Raw genomic sequence first — 21,122 nt, 5'->3', positions numbered from 1 at the left:
TCAGTGCCTGGAGGGATGTTAGAGGGATAAAGTGGGATGTAGATTAAGCAGATTTGCTGTGAAGCAGATGTACATCCATACTGAGCGAGAGACCTGTCACTAATTCAAACAGTGCCTTCCAATGCCTGACTTGTTTGCTAGGGGCGACCTGCTGTCAGCTCATCGTGGAATGCCCAGAGGAGAGGCTGTACGTGATCAGTTGTAAAATTATATTTTCACTTATAAAAAATTACTGGTGAAATTGAATTTTTTTTTCCAGAATAAAAATTAACTGATCAACATCTGCTTTGCTGTTCTAATTCTGGAGGGGGAATGGATCCGCTGTCAGTGAAGACCTGTTGTTGATTTGTACGTAGATGATTTTCAATTTGTGAGCGGATGATGAATAATCAGCATTTCATGTTTCCACTGAGGTCAGATTCTTAGGCGAAATTTTGAATTTGACACGTCCTCTGATAATTGTCCTCAAACATTAAGAGGATTTCACCGTTTTCACACTTTAGGTCTTTTGGAGGTTGTGAGCAGTGTTGCTACCTGATGAGGCTCTTCAGTTAAAGCTAAAACAGTGAGTGGAAACAGATTGTGTTCCTAATGAGGAGCTTTTAAGTGCCAGATACCACCAGAGCCAGACCGGCCTAAACTAACGAGACCCCCAAACTCATACATCGTTTGCTGAATGGACTGAGCGTGTCCCCTGGGAACTCTGTGTGATTATAATGCCATTAAGACACGTCTGGCCAAGTGTCGTTATCCACCAAAGGACTGCATTTAACCTTTAGCAGTCTTTACAGGATGACAGCCCAATGCGTGCATTATGAGATGTCATCCTTTAAAGGCAACAAAGCCACTCTATTTTACGAATTCATTGTAATTTCAAATTTAATCATTGTTATATTGATAATACAAAACAGCCCAGTCTTCATAGTGTATTACCCACCAGCTTTCAGACGAACTACAATGAAAAAATAACATCTCACTGTATTTGTTTTAACAAATTTAAAGTTTAAAAAGGTCCCATAAAAACTAAACTGTAATCGAAATTTAATAAAATAATTTTGCTGCATTATGCCCTGCTATTATCCTGATGTACAATGAAAAATGTTTAAAATACACATTCTAAAAAAAAAAAGTCTCATCACCATATTTTTTTGCCGAATCCAAATCACTTGGTGGGCAGCAGATGGTTTTGCTTTATCCAATAAAGACCTCTGAAAGCTTATAAAACAAAGTAGTACTGCAGTCAGTCAGCTTTCACAGGAAAAGAACTGTGACTAATCATGCTGATAGAGCTACAAATAGGTCATGATTGCATACGGTAACAAGTTCAATCCACTGCAAGGCCCCCAAACTTCTCCTGCTTAGGGCCCCCTTATTTACAGGCCCGGCCCTGCAACTAAACCATAGCGGGCTGTCGTCTAGCTTGAATTGACCATGGGAGAGGCTGCCAAGGTCAGGCCAGCATTTTCGAATAAAATGATACCAGCTAAATGCTTTTATATGCAAGGTGTAAATTATTGACCTGGTATTTTAGCATGTCCTGTTACAGTCATATCCAAGGTGACTCTGCTGATGCTCTGATAAGAATTATGGCAACAACCTTCCCGCGGGATAATTGATGTGTACTTTGTGTGTCAGCTTAGCCTTGCCTTAGTGTGCGCGCGCGTGTGTATGTGTGTGTGTGTGTATGTAGTCTACTGTTTACAAAGAAGGCTACAAATTGTAGTCATTTTTATCATGAATTGATGCTGCATAGCTAACAAAATGACAGAAATTTAATCTGTAGCTATTTGGATGATTAATTCAACATACATGAATTAAAGTTTTAGCACTTTTTTCAAGTACAAATGCATTTAGGCTTGCAAACGCAAAAGAGATATAATCAACATGATGTTTGTGGAATATGAACACTAGTATAGTGATGTATAGATTATGAAATTACATATTTAAAAAACAACCTTTACAGTCAATGTGGGTTTCTAAACTCTCCACTGACATCAACACCACAAGAGAAGATCATTATCAATAACGAGTCGTGGATTTTTTGTCCTCTTGACGCGATGTTGCTAAATCAAATTCAATCATCTTCTTTACAATTAAACCTTGCAGTTCAAACCATGCACTGCGTGACCATATTTATGTGAATCGGTCTAAGATCACATTATTTTTTATCACTTACATGCAGTAGGTCAAAGGTCAGCTCTTCATTTTTTATCATAAGGACGTCAACACATACTATACGGCACTATAATCCCCGGCACTACAACGGTAAATACATTCATTTCTGCAGCATGAGCACAGGAAAAGTTTTGACGCTGGAGTCGGCTGTTGCGTGCGAACACAGAGCACATCAGTCATGTGTGTTCTGGGAATCGCAACATGCCCATCAGCGGAATCACAGATGGTGGCTTGGCTGAAATACTGGATAATCACCCTCCATGAAAAAAAAAAAAAAAGATAAACAAGGGGCTGAAATGAGGATATTGTGTTCACTGGCATCCTCCAGACAAAGAGGTGACTGGTCATGTCCTAAACGACCGCGCCCTGTTGGCAGCCTTACATGATCTGCTTGGGGGGGGGGGGCATACTGTGGATAACGTGGTCTGTTAGAGTTCAACGTGTTGGTCCGCAGGGCCACCAAGAGAAGACCTCATTTATATAAGTCTGACTCCAATGAGCAGGATTTTATGCAGTGGGAAAGAGCAAAAGCCTCAGATTAATACTTTAAGACCATCTCAACGGTAATTAGCATTACATACCTTGAAATAAATATTAAAGATTTACGTGTAATGTGATTCAGCTCTGTTGTAAAGGATTACGGTCAAGTTAATTGAAATAACATGTGAATACAATCTTTAAAATCTCAGGTGTGTGAGGCACTGCTCGGATCTTACCTTCTCTTGGTATTGTCGGCGTGAGGAGTCAAGTGATTGGATTAAAGCCGTGGCGTGGCCCACAAACATGGCGTAGCACGTGGCACCAACGATCATACTCAGCATGGTGATCCACAGGTCAGACATGCTGACCGGTGCCCGGGCACCGTACCCGATACACAGCATGTGGCTCATAGCTTTGAAGAGGGCGTACGAGTACTGCTTACCCCAGGAAACATTCTGCAAAGGATGGAGAAAAAAGAGGGGGGTGGGGTGGGGGGCAGAGAGGGGGTGGGGGAAGTTACTGCGAGGCAAGGCAGGAAGGGAAGGCTCTCCAGCAGGCAGAGTGGAGAGACAGGCTTTTCTTTGATGGATCACTGAACTTCTACCAAACACTCTGCCAGCATACTCTCTATGCCTCAGAGCTCCATGCCCAAATTGAGTGACTGAACTTTCTACCTTTCTTTTGCCTCAGTCTCACTGTTACTTTCTGTCTTCCCTCTGCCTGGACCTACCTGGTCTTATTCATTTTTGCCAGTGGGTGAAAAACAGTTCATGTTTGCAAGGACTCAAAAAACAACAACAACAAAAAAACAAACAACACAAACCCAGAACTTCCATTATTCACACCAGTCTGAGGCATGGTTTCTCCTGGAGCCCAGGGCATCGTTCACAGAGAGAGAGAGAGAGAGGAGGAGGAGGGAGGAAAGGATTGTGCCCTCACAGGTTTGATGTCTTGTGATGGGATTCATTGTGTTAGAGGAGCAGATAATAAGAACCTAGGAGGTTTTCTACACATCAATAGAGGACTCAAAGCTGACAGTCATGTATCATATCAGATGGAGTGTATACGCGCTCCTCCTAGCTGGAGATTTAGTCATGGAACTGGTCTTTTGAGCAGCTCTTTGTTTCAAAATAAGAGAACAGATTTAAACTGAGGGAGAGAGAAGAGCGACTCCTTCCACTGCATGTGATGCCATCTTGAATCACAGTCAGTTTAATGGTTGAAATGAGCCTGCATAAGAATTGAGGAGAGCACATATAATATGATAAAAGGAGATGCTTTCTTTCCTATTATTCATAAAAGATTGTCATCTTTTATATTACCAGCAACATCAAAGCTAAAAAGCTGCAGCAGGCACTCACAGTCAGGGTGGAGGCTGACTTAGTCATGACGACCAGGTCACAAAAGCTCCCATTTTCCAGCTTAAAAGTACATTGAAATAGAGGTGAGGAAATAGTCAATGCAGCAAGCGAGGCTTGATTTATATGTGAGCAGGAGAGAGTTTGATCCGTGCTCTCGGAGGCTGGAGCGCTGTGCTTGACGGAGCTCATTTGCATATGTTACAAACCACGTCCACTCCTGGTCTGCTTTCTGAATACAAACACACATATGTTTGGAGAATAAATACGAAGACTCAGATAATCAGAGCTCTGCACAGCCCTACGTGATAGGGGTACATCCCAATACCTTCAGCCCTGCATGTATCAGGCTACGTCAGCAGTGCGTCTTTGATAAATGACATACATGTGTAAATGAAGAAGAACTATGCAGAGAACAAGAATTGTGTATTTATCACTTCAACGTGCATTGCAGTTGTGGTAGTTGTGTTATTTGAGTGTAATTCAAAGTAGGCATCGAGGCGTATTCCTGCCCTACAAGTTGATGGAACCCTGATTGCACAATAACGCGTCCGACTGAGTTCATTAAAAAAAACAACATTTTCATTATTGACTTCTTAAAGTCTTTGAAAAGACCACAACAGGTTTCTGACAACCAGGAAACAATCTGATTAGCATAATTCTGCAACTTCTGCTTCTATAAGACGTTGGTCCTGTGGGCGTAGATGTCTCAAAGATGCCTGCAGCATTTTGACAGTCAAGCGCATTTGAGCGTTATCATCAGATCTACGCACCCTTTTTTTCCTTTTCAATCAGGTATAGAGAGAGTCTTGGATCCTTGACCACTGAGTTCTGGTCGCATATCACTGTTACACACCCACATTAAAAGGAAATGTCTCAAAGTTTGGAAATTTGGAGTCAGGGCTCCCCATTCATACTGTGTAATACATTTGCAGCGTGCCCTCTCCCTGCCCTGTCGAGGCTACAACTTTGACACCCACTGAGCTATTTGGAGACAAATGTAACAACTTGACGGGAAAGCCAAGTTGCTGACTCTTCAACTATAGCTTCAACTCCTATGAAGAAGAACTGCTGAGAAAGCACTCTGGCACCGAACACCCATCTCAGCCACAACAGAAGAGTTAATTAAAGATATATGAAACCTCCAGAAAACGTACTTAATCTCTGTCTGTATCCCACTGGCTGACATACTTCCACATGCCACATAGTAATAGAGCACATGCTGTCATGTCTCTTTACTTAGATCATGCCAGTTTTGTCTTTTGCTTGACTCCGTGCTGTTCATTTTTTCTAAATCAGTACAATTACAGCTAATCATGAGGCCCGGATGCTCCTCAGTTCTAACCTGCGTGCTGATTAGTTGTTTCTTCTGGAGATTGATGGGACAATGTGTGATAATTACATTTGCCAGCTTCATTGACAAATAGAGTCCAGTTTGTTTACATTGGCGGTTTTGGTTCAAATGATTCATTTCATAAAATACAGTCTTCAAATGGCACACAGATGACTATGTTTACGGTCACGCAGCGAGCATAAATATGGGTTGTTGTTTTTTTCTATCTGAATATCAATTTAGACTCAACGAAAACACAAACCCAGCCATCCGTTTAACTGGAACAAATAGCATTTGTGAGGTGTCCTTGCACATGTGTACATTTAACGTGCGGTTGAGATGGTGGGCTGGCATTTATTGAGCAACACTGCTGAATGTTTGTGTTCACGTATTTGCATGCATGGAGAAGCAGAACCCTTGTTTTGCCAGATGATATCAGATAAGCCGAGTGACTCACTGCACCTTTTGCTCTCTGTATGCCTTTGGTGTGCAGATAAATAGATGCAACACCAGCACAGCTCTTTTGAAAATGTTGCACGACATAACAATACGGCTCTGATGTTTGGATGTTTGTACGTAAAGCTTGAGAAGCCACCTTAGGCTTAGTATATGATGGGGAGTAGATGGTGAAGTAGACTCCCACCCACTTACCTAAACACGCCCCCATCAAATAGATGACACCAATCTAACACTATAGTAGAGGTCATGTGATCGCTGGTTTTGAGGTGTATGTGAGCAGGATAACTCAAATGTTGTGGAGGGATTTTGATGAATTTTAGTAGGTTCATGAAAGTTGTAGGTTTTAATTGTTCCCCAACCTAAGATTTTGGAATGGATACAGATCTGATGACATCATATTACCCCGGAGCAAGGTTATCCTCTCCGTGTCCTGCGGTTATATTAATAATGAAGAACCTTTCCACAGACAAAAATGCTCTACTGTACCCTGTGTTATTTGTCTGACTTGTTTATTTGCAGAAAAAAAATCCACAATCACTAGATTATATCCTTAATATTCCACTAACTCATTCTTCCTCTTTAAAATTCCAGAATCTATGAAAGCAAATATTTTTCATTTCTCAAGTGAAACTGCTAGACGCAGTTCTATGAATTCAGTCCAGTGTTTTTTTTGTTGTTGTTTTTTTTGCACTGCAGGCTTCGGGTTTCGAGATTGCGCTCGCTTGTATCAGCTGAATTCTGGACCGGATTTGGCTTGCAAAAATATTTGTGATGTCAAAAAACCCGCTCAAAGGCCCGCCTCTTAAAATTAAGTATGTTTGTTGGATGTCTTTCCAAGCACTACAACTATTCAGAGAAATAACCCATCAGACTTGGCTCACCTTGTGATTCAAATCATTGCTAAGTGTTGGTTGCTACGAGCTAGCTCGCCCAGAGTATGTCGCAGCAAAGGAGAGTCCGAAAAACGTGCAGCATGGAGAAAGCCTCCTGAGATGATCAGCCAGCTCATATATTGTTCCAGTACACATGACTAGTTTTTGATCAAGCCAACTTTTAAACAACCAGTATATTCTTTGTTGACTAAGAAAATAACAGCACTAACGTCTGCAAAGTTCTCTCTATTTGGGCTCTTGATGCATGCTGCAAAAACAAAAACAGCAATCACTCTTTTCAGGAGCCTGCTCTCAACTCATAGTTGCTCAGATGCTTGTTTCTTGTATTTTTCCCTGCTTGCAAGTCTCGACAGCTCTGAAGCGGTGCACTGTGAGCACAGCAGCCAATCATATACTTTTCTTTTGCACTGACATTACTAATAATATATATTTTTCATCAGTATGTTGAAAGTAAAAAAAAAAAAAAAAAAGGTTTCTCTACAGTACAGCCTTCCTTTTTCTTCCTGTGGGAAGAGTGAGTCACTGCAGTATTGACACATTTTCTTCCAAATAAAATATGGTTTCTGCTTTTATACTACAATCCTAAATGTGGCCAACACAGCAGATGCATTTTATGACTTCAGAGTTCTTCTAATTAAACTCCGCCTACAGCAAAGCAAGTGATGTCAGATCCATCGTCTTTCTGCAGCTCCGTCTTTGTTACCAACTGAAGTGAATTGTCCGACTTCATTATCTCGTGCATTAAAAACTCATCTCGTCCCACGTCACCGTCAACGTGTTCCAATCAACATAAATAATTCTGTAATTACACTTGAGTTTTTGACTGTGTTCTTGCAAAATTGATGACATTTTAATCCGTCAGTCACACAACACACTTCCCTCACACTACATGGAGCCGGTTGTGTGACCAGGAAGGCACCGGATGAGTCACCATTGTCCCAGTGCTGTGTGTGAGCCGAAAGCATTGGTTGTTGTTGTTGTCGGTACTAATGAATAAGACTAACAGGATGCGGCATTAAAAAATGTTTAAAAAAAAACAACAACAACCCAGATTTGACCTCTGAAGGACACGTGTGCTCATCCTGAAAAATAAAAATAAATCTCATCTGTAACACCCACAGATGAACACTGATTCATTAGCTGTCCTAGTTTCACTGCAGCACAACACATTAGGAAGGAATATACTTTTTCTTTCCTGTGAAAAACGATAGCTGAAAGAGTGTTTTAGAGTGTGTGTTTCATTTTGGAGCATCATTCCAGGTAAATGTTCATATTTTTTAAAAGTAACTGAGCAATGTGCAAAACATCCGCATTAACTGAAGGTTTTAATTACTCAGTCATATAACTCTCTAAAACCTGATAAGCTGTCCCATGCATGGACACACACACACACACACACACACAAACACACACACACGCACACTCAAAAATGTGATGCACAATATTAATTTTTTTCCAATTACATAATCAAACTACAAGCTGTTCTCCCTGCGAGTGCACAGAAGGCAGAGCAGGGAGGAAGTACAGGGATCTGGATCAGGCTTGCATGAGTTCCAAACAAGTTAGCAAGAAAAGCACTGACAGTGGTGTATCTCAGCGTGAAGGCTGCAGTTACCCAAGATTTGTCTTGAAAGTTCTTTGGCTTATTGCCTGCTCAGCAGTCCTGATGAAGGCTCTCTCCTGGATTTGGCCTGAAAGATTTCTGCAGTGTTTTTTTTTCTTTTTCTTTTTTCGTTGTCGTTGTTGTTTTTCTCTCTGTGTCTTTTTGGTAAAATCTCATCTTTTAAAAGTGCTCCAACTGACAGCTATTTTCAAACACATCTTGTTTTTTATTGGAAGGTATCTTAAGGTTATTGCTGTTATCCAGTTTCATAATTTGTATTAGTCATGTAGCTGCGAATGCTCCTTGTATAGCATATTTCGACATATTCAAAGACATTTTATACATATACAAATATAATGTAGTTGGTGATGTCTTAATATCCATGTGTTTTTATTATTGTGTGATATATTCCTGAATATCCCTTGCTAGGCTGTTTTGTGAGGGGTGAATAAATGTTCATTAGTGGCATTTGGCTGCGTGAGGGGACTTGTATTTCTTTCGGTGTTCAATATTCAGCCATGTATGAAAAGAGTCACTTTCACTGATTAGCACAATCTCAGTCCAAAAGGTTAAACCAGGGAGGGAAGCAACTTGTTTACAGTGGAATTCATCTCAGGTATCCCGATGAATCCGAGCTACTGCAGCTGAGTGGTGCTGTGTCCTTCTAAACTCAGCCTCATTGTTATCCAGTCATGTCCCTGGTAGACATCTTGACAATTCTGGTGCAAATAATCCTGCATTTCTGAATATAGTGAGTCACTTGGTGACGTCCGTGAATGAACCCCCCAATTATCAGCGAGGACTCTCTGAGACTGAACAGTAAATAAAACACCCAACAAATAACAATGTAACAATTTTAACCCATCAAAGGTAATTCATTAAGAGAGCTACAAAATGTGCTTTCTTTTGCACATCAAGGCAAAAGCATTCAGATGAAACAGAAAAGGGATGTGCTACGAGAAAAAGCACAAGAAGTTTGATTAATTCATAAACTCTGGACTGAGCCAGGTTTTGGAAGTGACTCATTCAGGGGTTTGGAAAGAAATAGATAGAAAGTTTGTGGGTGGTCCAAGGATTAAAAAAGGCCAAGAAGGGGTGAATGATGCTGGACAGTTACGTATGGTTAGACAAGTCTTTGTGTGTGTGTACGTTTGTCTCTGCGTGTGTATGCACCTAGAGTCTGCCTGTCCATTCCCCTCACATGAGACACGAAGCCTCAGCAGGCTGCCGCACAGCTGCCTGTCTCTTAATATGAGCCTGGACAGAAGCGGCGAGCACACACAGACTCACAAACCCCACATTCCTACGGGAACCTAAAGACTATAACCCACACTATACATGCAGCCAACGATATACAGCCATCACCCTCTCACCCGGCAGCAGCTTTATCTTGTCTGGTGATTAAGTAAATGCAGCCTCTTAAGAGTAAGAAGCTACTCTAAGGCCATTAGTCAAGATGATAACAGAGCTACACCGTGTACAGCACCACTCAGCGGTATCTGCAGTCCTTGTTGGCCCTACTCTTCTGCTCACAGCGGGAGACAGAATGCCAACAACAGGGGGAAAAAAACCCAATGCAACCTGAGCAGGCTTTGATGACAACATTCACCTGACAGTCACTCTCCTGACAGGCCAGACGAGCACATCATCTATTAAAACCTGGGATTACCTTGTCAAGATTTTTTAGAGCAGAGACCCTAATGCATTATGATGGCTGGAGAAGAGAGGATCCCACATTTGGGAGAGTTTTTCACTTTGGATTTGTCAGACAGGAGTCAGCAGCACACAGACGTCTGCCTCTGCAGGGATCCGCTGGGAAAGATTCCTCAAATTGCTCATTCTACCACATCGTAATCAGCAGAACTATATCAGTTGCCCGTGAGCCCAAAATTTGATTGCAATATGTCTGATTCGGCAATAATTTTTGTGATCGATCATTAAATCACTCGTTATTTCTTTAATGAGCTGTGTCTTGCTCAGGTAGAACGCAATCATTGCAAAAACGGTGCCGAGATGAAAGCACAGAGAGAGCAAACACCTGCCGAGGAGGAAGGTGGTATCGTCAAAATCTGTGCAGAAATGTTCTTCTGTGGAAAATAGATCTTCTAGATCAATTTTGTAGGAGAAAATCACGATCATGTCCAAATAGATCTCCTGGATGGATTCAGAATGTGACTCAGATGTTTTCCAGACGCTAAAATTATTTGGAAATTCCTCCTTGATGTGTCCAGAAAAATACCGCTGATACCATCCAGTCAATGTCCTAAAAGAGCAACAATTTGATCCAGATCACCTACAAATGTTCATCACTGTAAAATTACTCTTAAATTGAAACCAAATTCAGCCATTATTTTTCAAGATATGTTGCTAACAAACTGACGAACAGCTGAGAAAGATAAATGGGCGTGTTTTTATGACAGTATAATCCAAAGTTAATCAAGTAATTGACAAGTACTACTGCATAGCAAGATTACTTCACTTATTATAATGGAGTCTTCTATGATAAGTAACATAATCTTGAAATAAGATGAAATTGTTCCCTTTAATCTGACTGTTTCCACTTTGTAAGGATTCAGTGATAAGTCTGATTTTTTTTTTTTTAACCAAAAAAATGACACAAAACGCTTGGCAGGACTTTGACTGCAGTGCATCTCTGATTTATTTGTATGTGTCGAAGCATCCAGACCCCTCAGGTCATCTGGGACGGGTTCTGTCGGTGTTCCCTGGATCAGAACCAAACACGATAAAACAGCTTTTATGCACTTCACCTGAGGTCCAAGCTTCCTGAGTACCTGCAGCGAATCGAACTCAGCACTGTAGCTTTCCAATCATCCAAAGAGATAACCCTTTAACTATGAGTTGCTTTCGCTGTCTTTTAAATATACGTTCAATGACTGTTATGTTTTTAATGTCTTTAAATGCACCTTTAATGTAATCTTAATGGCTCATTTAAATGCTCCTGTGGAAACTTGTATCTATTAGCGGCTTTTAGCCGTCTTTGTCAACTGCCTGTACAAACTGCAAACAGATGATTCGTCAGTTTGTCTTACTAGAGAAACAATCGAGACTAATCAGCCCTCACAGTTGGTTTAATTTACACACAAGCTTCCAGCGCAGAGATATCCTATATTAGCTCTGTTCAGCAGCCTCCCATCGTGGCTGCAGCTTTCCATGCAAATGATCCTGCCACACAGGACACCGTAAATTAGCCTTTTACATGATGCCATATCGATCTGAGTAGGGGCTTATATTCATTCACATATTCAAAAGGAGCAGCACTCAGCATAAAATAGACATTTATCATGAAGCCTGCTTATGATTTATACATGTAGGTAAATCTGAAAGTCTTGATCTAGAATCTGTGGAGTTTTGTGTATAAAATCATTAGCAAGGATGAACTGTGACCGTTGTTTGAGAAATTATCTCACCTTAAAATCATTTTTGGTGCTAACAGAGATGCATAATGTCTGTTTGGATGAACAACACATGTTAGTTGGAATTGGGCTCACACGGGCAACGCATTGCCTCCAAGTAAAGAGACAGATCCAGAGCTGTGATGCTGAGGAAAGCTGACATTTGCACCTCCAGCCTGATGCCTGGGAACAGTCAGTTTGCATGTGGAGTACAGAAATGTTTGCTGCAGAGAGGGTGATGAGAAGGCAGATGAGTTCCCGCAGCAAGCATTTACAATTGGCCTCGCTTCTGAGGCCTGTGAACACAGCTACACTATCACGTCAGTCGGAGAGAAGCAACAGTCCATTTCACAGAGAAAGTAACAAAAACAAATAAATTCAAATGAAGGCCAGAGGAAAAAATAGAATCAGTCTAAAAACATCCAAAATTCATATTGAGGGCGTCAAACTAAAATGTGTTATGCACACAAACTTTGGAAATTTTATTAAAAGAGGTTGCTTCTAGTATAACGTTTGTAAAAGTGCAGTTGAGCCAGACCTAAGTTCCCAAGTGTGGTGACGTGATGGGGGAACGCCCACTCACTTAAAGAAACATTACGTCATTTTGCAAAGCCGCAGCCTCCAATAATACCAGTACTCATATGCAAGATTCTAATCTGTAAATGTGAGAATTAGCAGAGTACTGCACTAATGAACATGAATTAACAAGTGTTTATTGTTGATATGATACTGTCAATCTGAACTGACAGACACGCTAATATCAAGTTCCTAATAGTTCACTTCACACCAACGAAGCAACTTTTTGCTTGTTTTTCAGTCTCCTCTTAGCTTCCTCAGTGAATGTGCTGTTTGTCCTTTCCCCTTTGCCCAGATTGATGAATTCCAAGCTACCTTCTCATTCCTCAACGCACCATCACAAGCTCAGGTCAGCTCAAACTGCAGGAGCAGGTATTCAGAGCTCAGAGGAGGAATAAAATTCATCTGAACACATGTCAGTCTACCATAGTGTGAGCAGCCCCAGACTGCGCAAGAATTGCCTTTCATTTGAATGTCACATATTTAGGATTACAGATTTCAGACAGCGAGATTCAAATCAGTCATGTGAAAAATCTATTCACACTATCTGAAAAGTGAGCATCCTGCATTCCGCTTGCACGGCGATCACAGACGAGGAAGAGGAGCCAGACGCAGGATGGGTAAAGATGGTTGTGCGGACCTTCAACGCTGAAGAGAAAGGGTGAACATGGCCGAGTGTCACTTCTCTCCTCTACAGATTTTCTATTTTTACAACGGTTCTGTTGACAAGTGAGTAATTTTGGTCCATGGACGGTGATGCAGCACGAAATGTGAGGTTGGGTGAGCTAAGGCTAAACTTAGACTCTTCCACAGTAAACAATAATCGCTGAAGTCTGCCCAGTCACTGTTACACTTCTCAGGCAATAAAGTTTAAATATCAGTTATCATTTTCTGAGGCCCTTAGATGAACAGATTGTTGCCTCATGGCTCGACCAGGTATTGCATTTCATCTGCCAAAAATCTAGTAAGAGGGAGTGGTGCTTTTTTTGCTTGCCCACAACCCAAACACAGCCAAAACTGGGTTAAACAATTAAGTGTGTCTGGCTAACTATCTGTCTGTATCAGTTACAACCATCTTCAGGGAGCGCAGCACGTTACATTTATCTTTGTGGGTTTACAGGTTATAAATCATAGGCTGTATAAATGAAGTGGATGCAAATTCCAGGTCTAAAATGTGGGTCCAAGTCCAGCTCAACCAGCATTTCGAGAGTATCAATTGGATGTTGAGATACTTGACTTGAAAGCAGGAAAGTGGGTGTGTCTTGAGGTTTAGGTGAAGCCCGACTCTGACAGGAAAGCAGTTATCGAGCTCAACTCCTGCAGTCTTTCTACTGACCAAGAGGGGGCGCCTCTACTGGTTGCAAGTCTGATTGCAGAACTTAATGAGCTTCTTCAACATTTCCTTCATGGATGTATGGTTCCAATCCCTAGTTTCAAGGCTAAGTTATCATTCTCTGTGTTTTGACCCCATTCAGAATAATAGATGAAAATAACAAACAAAAGAGAAAAGTGTGATACTTACAACCATACCGTTTAGGGACACCCAGCAGTCAGGGGGGAAGTCTTGGAGGAGAGGCACCAGATACTGGAGGCAGCCATCCCAGTGACACAGAAGCAGCATCATCCCTATTAAATTAAATATTCTTACCACAGCACTAGCCAGGTCATAGGTCATATGGAAAATCTGTCGAAAGAGAATAGAGGTGGAGGGGGAAAGAGAGGGAGCGAGAGAGAGAGAGAGAGTTCAGTATTTCTTTGTCTTGTAAGAATGCAAAAAAAACACAGTTTACAGTTTAATGAATGATACGTGGATGGAGCTGTTAGTACTGCTGAAACATCACATTTAAAAGAGTGAAAAGAAATACTACGAGCGCACAAAGTCACCTTTGAGGTGGACAAGATGGTGCGCCGGCAGCCACCAGAGAATTCAGTTGCTGTTAGTGTGCGCGCGCATATGTTCGTGTGTATGTGTGTGTGTGTGCGTGCACGCACTCACAGTCTGTTCATAACTCAACATGGCTGCTTTCCAAAACAAACTGGCTTGAAAATACACATAGAACAGCAAGTAGCAGGTAATGCAAAGTGAGAGGTGTTAGGATAAATAGTCATGATGAAGGGAGTGTACACTTCTGGTATAAACAGTTTAAATGCCACAATCAGACGACGATTGCATCGGCGGGGGAAGTTCCAGAATAGAAAGTCATCAATTCCGCATCTGCAATGAGAAGCAGTTTCATTTTATTGGATTCGGGTGAGGAGAATGGACTCAGGCCTGGTGAGCTGTGGCTTTAATACATGCTCCTCATTAGCATGAGAAACCCATTACTTCCTTCTTGGACTGTTATTCCATGATCTTCTGCATGCAGAAGCTTAATTTCTTATTCTAAGAAGAAAAAAAAGGAGTTCTATATGGACAAAGAAGGCCACCGATTGGTGGGTTTTGGCTGATAAACTTTGCCAATCTGTTGAGTGAAAGATTGCAGGTCTTTGAAATGTATTTTTAATGATGGATTGGGATGGATGGGATAATGTAATAGCAGTTTAATTGAGCCTCAGGTGAAGGTCCACCACACTGGCACTGAAGTTCAAAATGAATTCACATAAAACGTTAAATTGAGATCATTTTTGTTGTAAGGTTCATTTTGATACTCCAAGCACAGTAGTCACAGTAGAACACCATGCAAATCGCCAAGAAAAATTACTTTTATAATGATGATTGGACTACACGAATGAGAGGCAGGTATAGAACGTACGTACAATAATTCTGTGCAGATATGCACAATAATACCGGAAGTCATCAGTATCGGCTGATACTGGTTAGTTTTTTCAAAATATACATTGATATGGTCAATACTTAAATCAGCCCATGAGAAACAACAATAAAAAAATTATTTTCCAAGTTGTGGACATAAATAAAAACATTCCTTTTTTTTTTAAATTCATGATATTTCTCTGAAGGCATCCAAACTCTGTTTTAGTGATGTCAGCTTCTTATTTTTCTCCTCTGTTTTTGTGTGTGTGTGTGTGTGTTTCAGAGGTAAATACTGACCACTTATTACAAAATTGCTTCTTGACTCCTTTTCCACCGCAATCACAACAGACTGAAAAAAGAGGCTGCATGGACTTCACACTCAGCCCTCATTTATTTGTGCACAATTCTGACCAGTTGTATGCAAAGCGTAGCCTGTGAACCCCGGTAAACCCCAGGTGTGTTAAAGGCTCTTTGAATCCACGTCTCTCCACCCTGGCCCATTGTGATGCTCCTGTAACCTTTCTGCACAAAGGACAGTGTCCACACTCTGAACAGATGAGAGAACAAGAGGCAGAGCTGATGCTCAGATCCCTCTATGTTTCAACTCATCCACAGGGAGATACAGTGAACTGCCCTGAAAGGCTAAAATTAGCCACTAGCTTATGCTAGACTAGAGAATGGCTGTCTCAACGCACCCTTCTGCTGCCTGCATCGTTATTCCTAGAACAGAACTCTCTCTCACTCTCACACTCTGTTTGTCTTCATATTCATCACAGTTTGATGACTTGATAAGAAAGAACAACAGACTCGGGGGCCAAGAGTGAAAGGCAGAAAGCAAAACAAAGGCAGGAAGATAAAGGTAACTAAAGGTACATGCTCCTGATGGATCGCAATAGGTTTAGAAAGCAGGAGGTAGCACTTAGGTCCCCTCTTTGAATTGCAAATGACTCATATTAGGCAGAAATAGAAAAGGGTCGACTGTCTGCAGTGTTGTTCTTCAATTAATGCATAATTGAAAAACACTACAGAGGAAACTGGGTTCATGGTAAGGCAGTATTCAGAGTTTTTTATGAGTTGAGTCAGACGTTAATGTTCAATACAAACAGTCTGATTACCGTCTGGCATCAGAGAGCCAGTAAGCAGGAGTTTCCGTGATGAGTTCAACCCCATTAACAGCCTCATACAACAAGAGTACCTGGAACATATTTTTTAACATTTAAAAATGAAAGCTGCATGATGAGAGATTTGAATCGCTGCAGATCTGAATTAATGACACCTGGTGAAATACTGAGCAATCACATAGTTTTGTCAGAACATTAAGACAGGGAGCAGCCATATTTCTGTCTAATTAAACTTTCAACTGAAAGCTGAAACTTTACTTGAAGAGAAAAAATTAGAAGGAAATGTAAAATAATTAAAAAAGAAAAAGCATTTAAAATAATCTCACAGAATTAGCCGCTATAAAATAGGGTTTGATCTTGAAGCTAGCCCGCGGCTACCACAGACAGCCACGGCTACATAGACTGCAATTCGTAGACAGCGTTACGCCAGGTGCATCAATTTCTACCTACAAAAAAAAAAAAAAATCAACATGTCTTCGTTAGGTGCCAACAGCTTTAATGCCTTTGTTCTGTCAAGGAGCTCTAATGAAGGGATGCAACACCATTCAAGCCATTTCTTCATGATGATGATGATGACGATGATGATGATGATGATGGCTAACACTGTTCAACACGTCTGTCCAAAATCTCCCATGGGGGTTCAATTAGTACAGTGACTCATTGAATTGTGACTCATCAAAGCATCTAGTAAGGCCCGCTGTCATCTGGTTCCTCCACTCATTCATTCATTCAGGACTTTTCCTTCATCATTCGTCTCTCATCATCCGTTCTGTTGTGTCAGTTCCCACCTCCTCCAGTCAGACTCGACAGTGGTTTCACTCTCTAAGACACTGCGTGAACCCCTCAAGCGCCAGTTGTGGCCATTTTCAAAAGACAGAATGTGATGATGTTTATTAATAGTGAATAAGTGAGTGCACTGGATGGACTGCGTGCGTGCACGCGAGTGTGTGTGTCCACGCGCTTCAACTTGTCACTGTGTTTGAGAGTCATGTGTTTTCAACCAGACATCGCAATGTGAGACTCCACGTTTCTTTTTCCAAAGTGTAGTGTCACATTTCCAAGTTATTATTGTAGCCATGACAACAGAATTTATGTAACTGGGAAGAATTAATAACATAAACACCCGTCTAAAACCAAACGTGTACCTGGTCTTTCTTATTTTGGAAGGTGATAAAACCCTTTGATACGTTATCTTATTTTGAAATGTTTGCAAAAGGAACGCTAGAGGTGGAGCGCCCGCGAGGGGGGTAACTGATAGAGTTTGTCGATGAGCTTCATTTGCAGAGAGGCTTTAGAAATTCCCACGGACTGTTTCACTTTGCCAGGAAGTCTTTGCCACCGTTTGGGTCAGGCTCCCCGAGGGCGGGGAGAGAGGATGTAGAAACTCATTACGGTGAAGTGGAACCAGCTTGAAACGACCATTAACAGAAGCAAGCAGTCGATTTCACAACAGATGTACAGGGATCGTACTTTTTTTTTAATCAATACATTTCCATGACTTTCATGACAACTTCCATGATTCTGAGTCTCACTCCATGACTTTTCCTAAACTTTCTGGCTTTTTTCTGCTAATTTTAAACTTTTCCAGGTGGGTGTTAGCAGACTGAGGCTGGTGCTCCCGCTGTGGGCCTCCGGTCCTCCTCAGGATATCTGACACATTTTCCCACCTCGCAAACACTTCCAGTGATTTGTAACATTTACTAAGCTATACACAGAGAGTAAAGGCACAGCCACAGGAGGCTTGGTTGCCTTGTACCATGATGTAGCATAACACCAACCCCCCTGCACTAACATTGGTCTGGGCCTGACCTGGCCTGAGCACCCTTACGTCCTCACTGAGCTGCACACTAGAGCCTGATATTTAGTCTGGAATCTCGCCAGTCTGGATTCCAATTCACTGCAGGAGCAAGAGTAAAAATCCTGCTTCACACACACACACACACACACACACACACACACACACACACACACACACACACACACACACACACACACACACACACACACACAATCGAGGTGATAGGTGCGCATCCCACACTGAAAGTTGGTTTAATAAACATTCGCAAGAGGAGCAAAATACCAGCATTGCGCTGCAGCATCACTCGCTGTATCTGAACACGTTTTCGAGCTGCATTTGCTGGAGTTTTCTGTCTCGCTGCATGTAGGACTGAGCTGCATCAGGCCACTGGCCATATTCTGTTTATATTCGTGTGCTGAAGTCCACCTCGTCTAACAGTTCCAGGGTCAGGAAAGTGATCACACAAACTAGAATCTGAAGGACAAACATGCTCGGGGAGAGCATTTTTCTCTGTTATCGTTCTGTTCAGAATAATCAAGCCTACATGTCAACTGTCAAGTATGTTGTTTTCCTTTCTTTTTTTTCTTTTTGGAGAGTTCAGTAACCTTGCAACCCCGGAAATGTGTTGCAGAGTACTTTCTCAAGCTTCGACAAACAAGTACTGTTCGGGATTGATGACACAGCATTTGTCTGTCAGTGGGGAGAACGTGTGCAAAGCTGCAGCTCTGGGATAAGCCTACTTTACGTGAGCCCTGCCATGCAAGACCTCACTGCCTTCTGCAATTGTCTGATCTGTCAGTGTAGGAGTATCGATCTGATTTTGTTACTGCCACTATCAGTTTGAGCCGATCCATGTAGTTTCAAGGTGTAGCCTGACTTGACTGTAGTCAGACACATTCTAGGGGGAGAAATATCCATCCATCCATCCATTGTCTTCCGCTTATTCCTGTTAAGGGTCGCGGGGGGCTGGAGCCTATCCCAGCATCTGCAGGCGAGAGGCGGGGTTCACCCTGGACAGGTCACCAGTCCATCGCAGGGCCAACACATAAAGACAGACAACCATTCACACTCACAGTCGCACCTACGGTCAATTTAGAGTATCAATCAGCCTCGTCCCCTCTTGATATCTTTGGACTGTGGGAGGAAGCTGGAGTACCAGAGAGAACCCACACAGGAACAGGGAGAACATGGAGACTCACACAGAAAGATCCCGTGATCCCGGACTGTGAGGCGACAGTGCTAACCACTGCATCACCGTGCAGCCGGGGGAGAAACAACCAAAAAAAATTAACCGACTGCTCACACTACAAATGCACAGGAAAGAAAGGCGGTGACCCCCTGCCATAGACGTGAATCTCATGTCCTTTGCATGCCATCTATAAGCTCTGAAACTTCATAACGGTAAGGAAATAGGTAGCGCTGACACGAAGCCAAAAGCAACACCAACACTCTCGGCTGGCATCGGCAAAATATAGGCTTAGAACTAAGTGCATCAAGCTTAAATTTGACTGGGGACAAGGGCAAAGGTCAGCATAATCCTCTAATACAGTAGAGACAAACAGCCAAGATGTGATGTGATAGCAGCATAAGGTCACACGCTGGTTGTGTCCCGCCAGCACGGCACTCATTCACATTTGGCCCTTTGCTACCCATTCAACAGCACAGTAGCATAGACGAGTATTTGGCTGCAATCCTACAAGTAGTCAGTGCTCACGAATAGCAACACACGTCAATAAATAAGATAGAAAAGACTGAGTCTTTAGCATATCCAGGCCGTCTCTACCTTAAAACTGCATCATTTCTCATTATAAAAGGCAGAAGAAGTGATGCAACATGTGACTTTTATTTATAGGGTTTACAAATGCAACTGTCAGGTTGAGAGTGACTTTTTGAACCTGATGCGCAAGAAAAAGAGCATGCAGGAGCATTACTCATCGTCAAGCTGAGGGCCTTGAACGCGTTCTTTATGCATCTTCAAATTGGACATGAGTGACCTCTGTTTGAGGTTAGTGAGGATTAGCGAGGGACTAATTTGAGGGGATTAAATCCACCACTGGCATTACACATTGAGGGATAACAAAACGGCTTCTAGGAAAATCTGGAATTCTACCGCTTAACATCGTCTTGTAAATCTCCTTTTTGGAACTTTCTTGGTTTTTGCTTAATCACAAAATTACAGTTGAACCTGGATTTGACCAAAAAAAAAAAAAAAAACAAAAATCATATCATGTAATGGTAATTCACTTGGATTTAGTCTTTTCTTCTCTAATATCTCATCTGTCAAAAGACTTACTGGATATTTAATTCTCTCAACTAAACTAAAGACAAAAAAAAAAGTGTGAGACAACAAACTAGTTACGAAATGAGGCTTAATCTGGAAATCTTATGTGCATCTCCAGTGCTACTACGTTCTCCCTGAAGAAAGCCATTTCTCTGGAAGTAATTAGGACTCACATGACTGTGATGCACTCTGCGTAATCGCGTTGATACGTGTACATTTGAGAGATAAATAAGCATAAATCGAGTTGGCATTATTTCAGAGCTTCGGGCACAATAATGTATGCATTAGAAAGCTATTCAGTCTGAAAATCTGTCTACAACCCCAGCTAAAACAGACCAGACTACACGAGCAGAGAGAAAAGCAATACTGCAACTTCTGGTTGCTTCCAAACTGAGCCAAAGCAGAGAGAAAACAGCAGAAACATTGATTTTCTGCACAAAAACTCGGACTGCTCGGCTTCACAGCAGTACATTTAGATAATGAGACCCAGCAGCAATATGGAGCCAGAGACCTAATTAAAAGGCAGGTGGTGATCGATGGGATCTTTACACAGCCACAAGACAAGTTGTGATCGCATAATGTAAGAAAAGAACTCTTTAGAGGGCTCAGTGGTGCTTCTGCGTATGAGCGTCAGCGCGGCATCTCAGCGAGATCATGGCAAATAACTTCACTTTCACTTTTTCTTTCCGATTTTATTGACGCGCCTCATTTGATGTTTATGTTTTTCGTGAAGTGCTTATCTGTTATAATTAAGGTTCACAGACATTTACACCAACACATTTCTCCTCCGTGATGTTTCCATGTCCATGAGGACAATTATCATAACTGTGCAATGTCTTAAACTACAGAAATCAACATTATAACTTTCGGTGACGTGTTC

General features: G+C 41.7%; 1 protein-coding gene across 1 annotated transcript in view; it reads right to left on the bottom strand.

Moving 5' to 3' along the window:
* hcn1 (hyperpolarization activated cyclic nucleotide-gated potassium channel 1) overlaps positions 1-21,122 on the bottom strand; it is a 70,015-nt gene that overhangs the window by 24,482 nt on the left and 24,411 nt on the right. Inside the window, exons 3-4 of the mRNA XM_086188529.1 lie at positions 13,813-13,974; positions 2,892-3,110 (exon numbers count right to left, since the gene is read on the bottom strand). Coding sequence (XP_086044655.1) covers positions 2,892-3,110; positions 13,813-13,974 — 381 coding nt within the window. The remainder of the gene's footprint in view (positions 1-2,891; positions 3,111-13,812; positions 13,975-21,122) is intronic.

The sequence above is a fragment of the Aulostomus chinensis genome, chromosome 19, assembly GCF_037954235.1.
Source record: "Aulostomus chinensis isolate RoL2024-O1b breed Wild chromosome 19, RoL_Achi_v1.0, whole genome shotgun sequence".
In the NCBI taxonomy this organism is placed as follows: domain Eukaryota; kingdom Metazoa; phylum Chordata; class Actinopteri; order Syngnathiformes; family Aulostomidae; genus Aulostomus; species Aulostomus chinensis.
The sequence above is the reverse complement of the archived record's forward strand: the minus strand, read 5'-3'. Positions and strand labels throughout refer to the sequence as shown.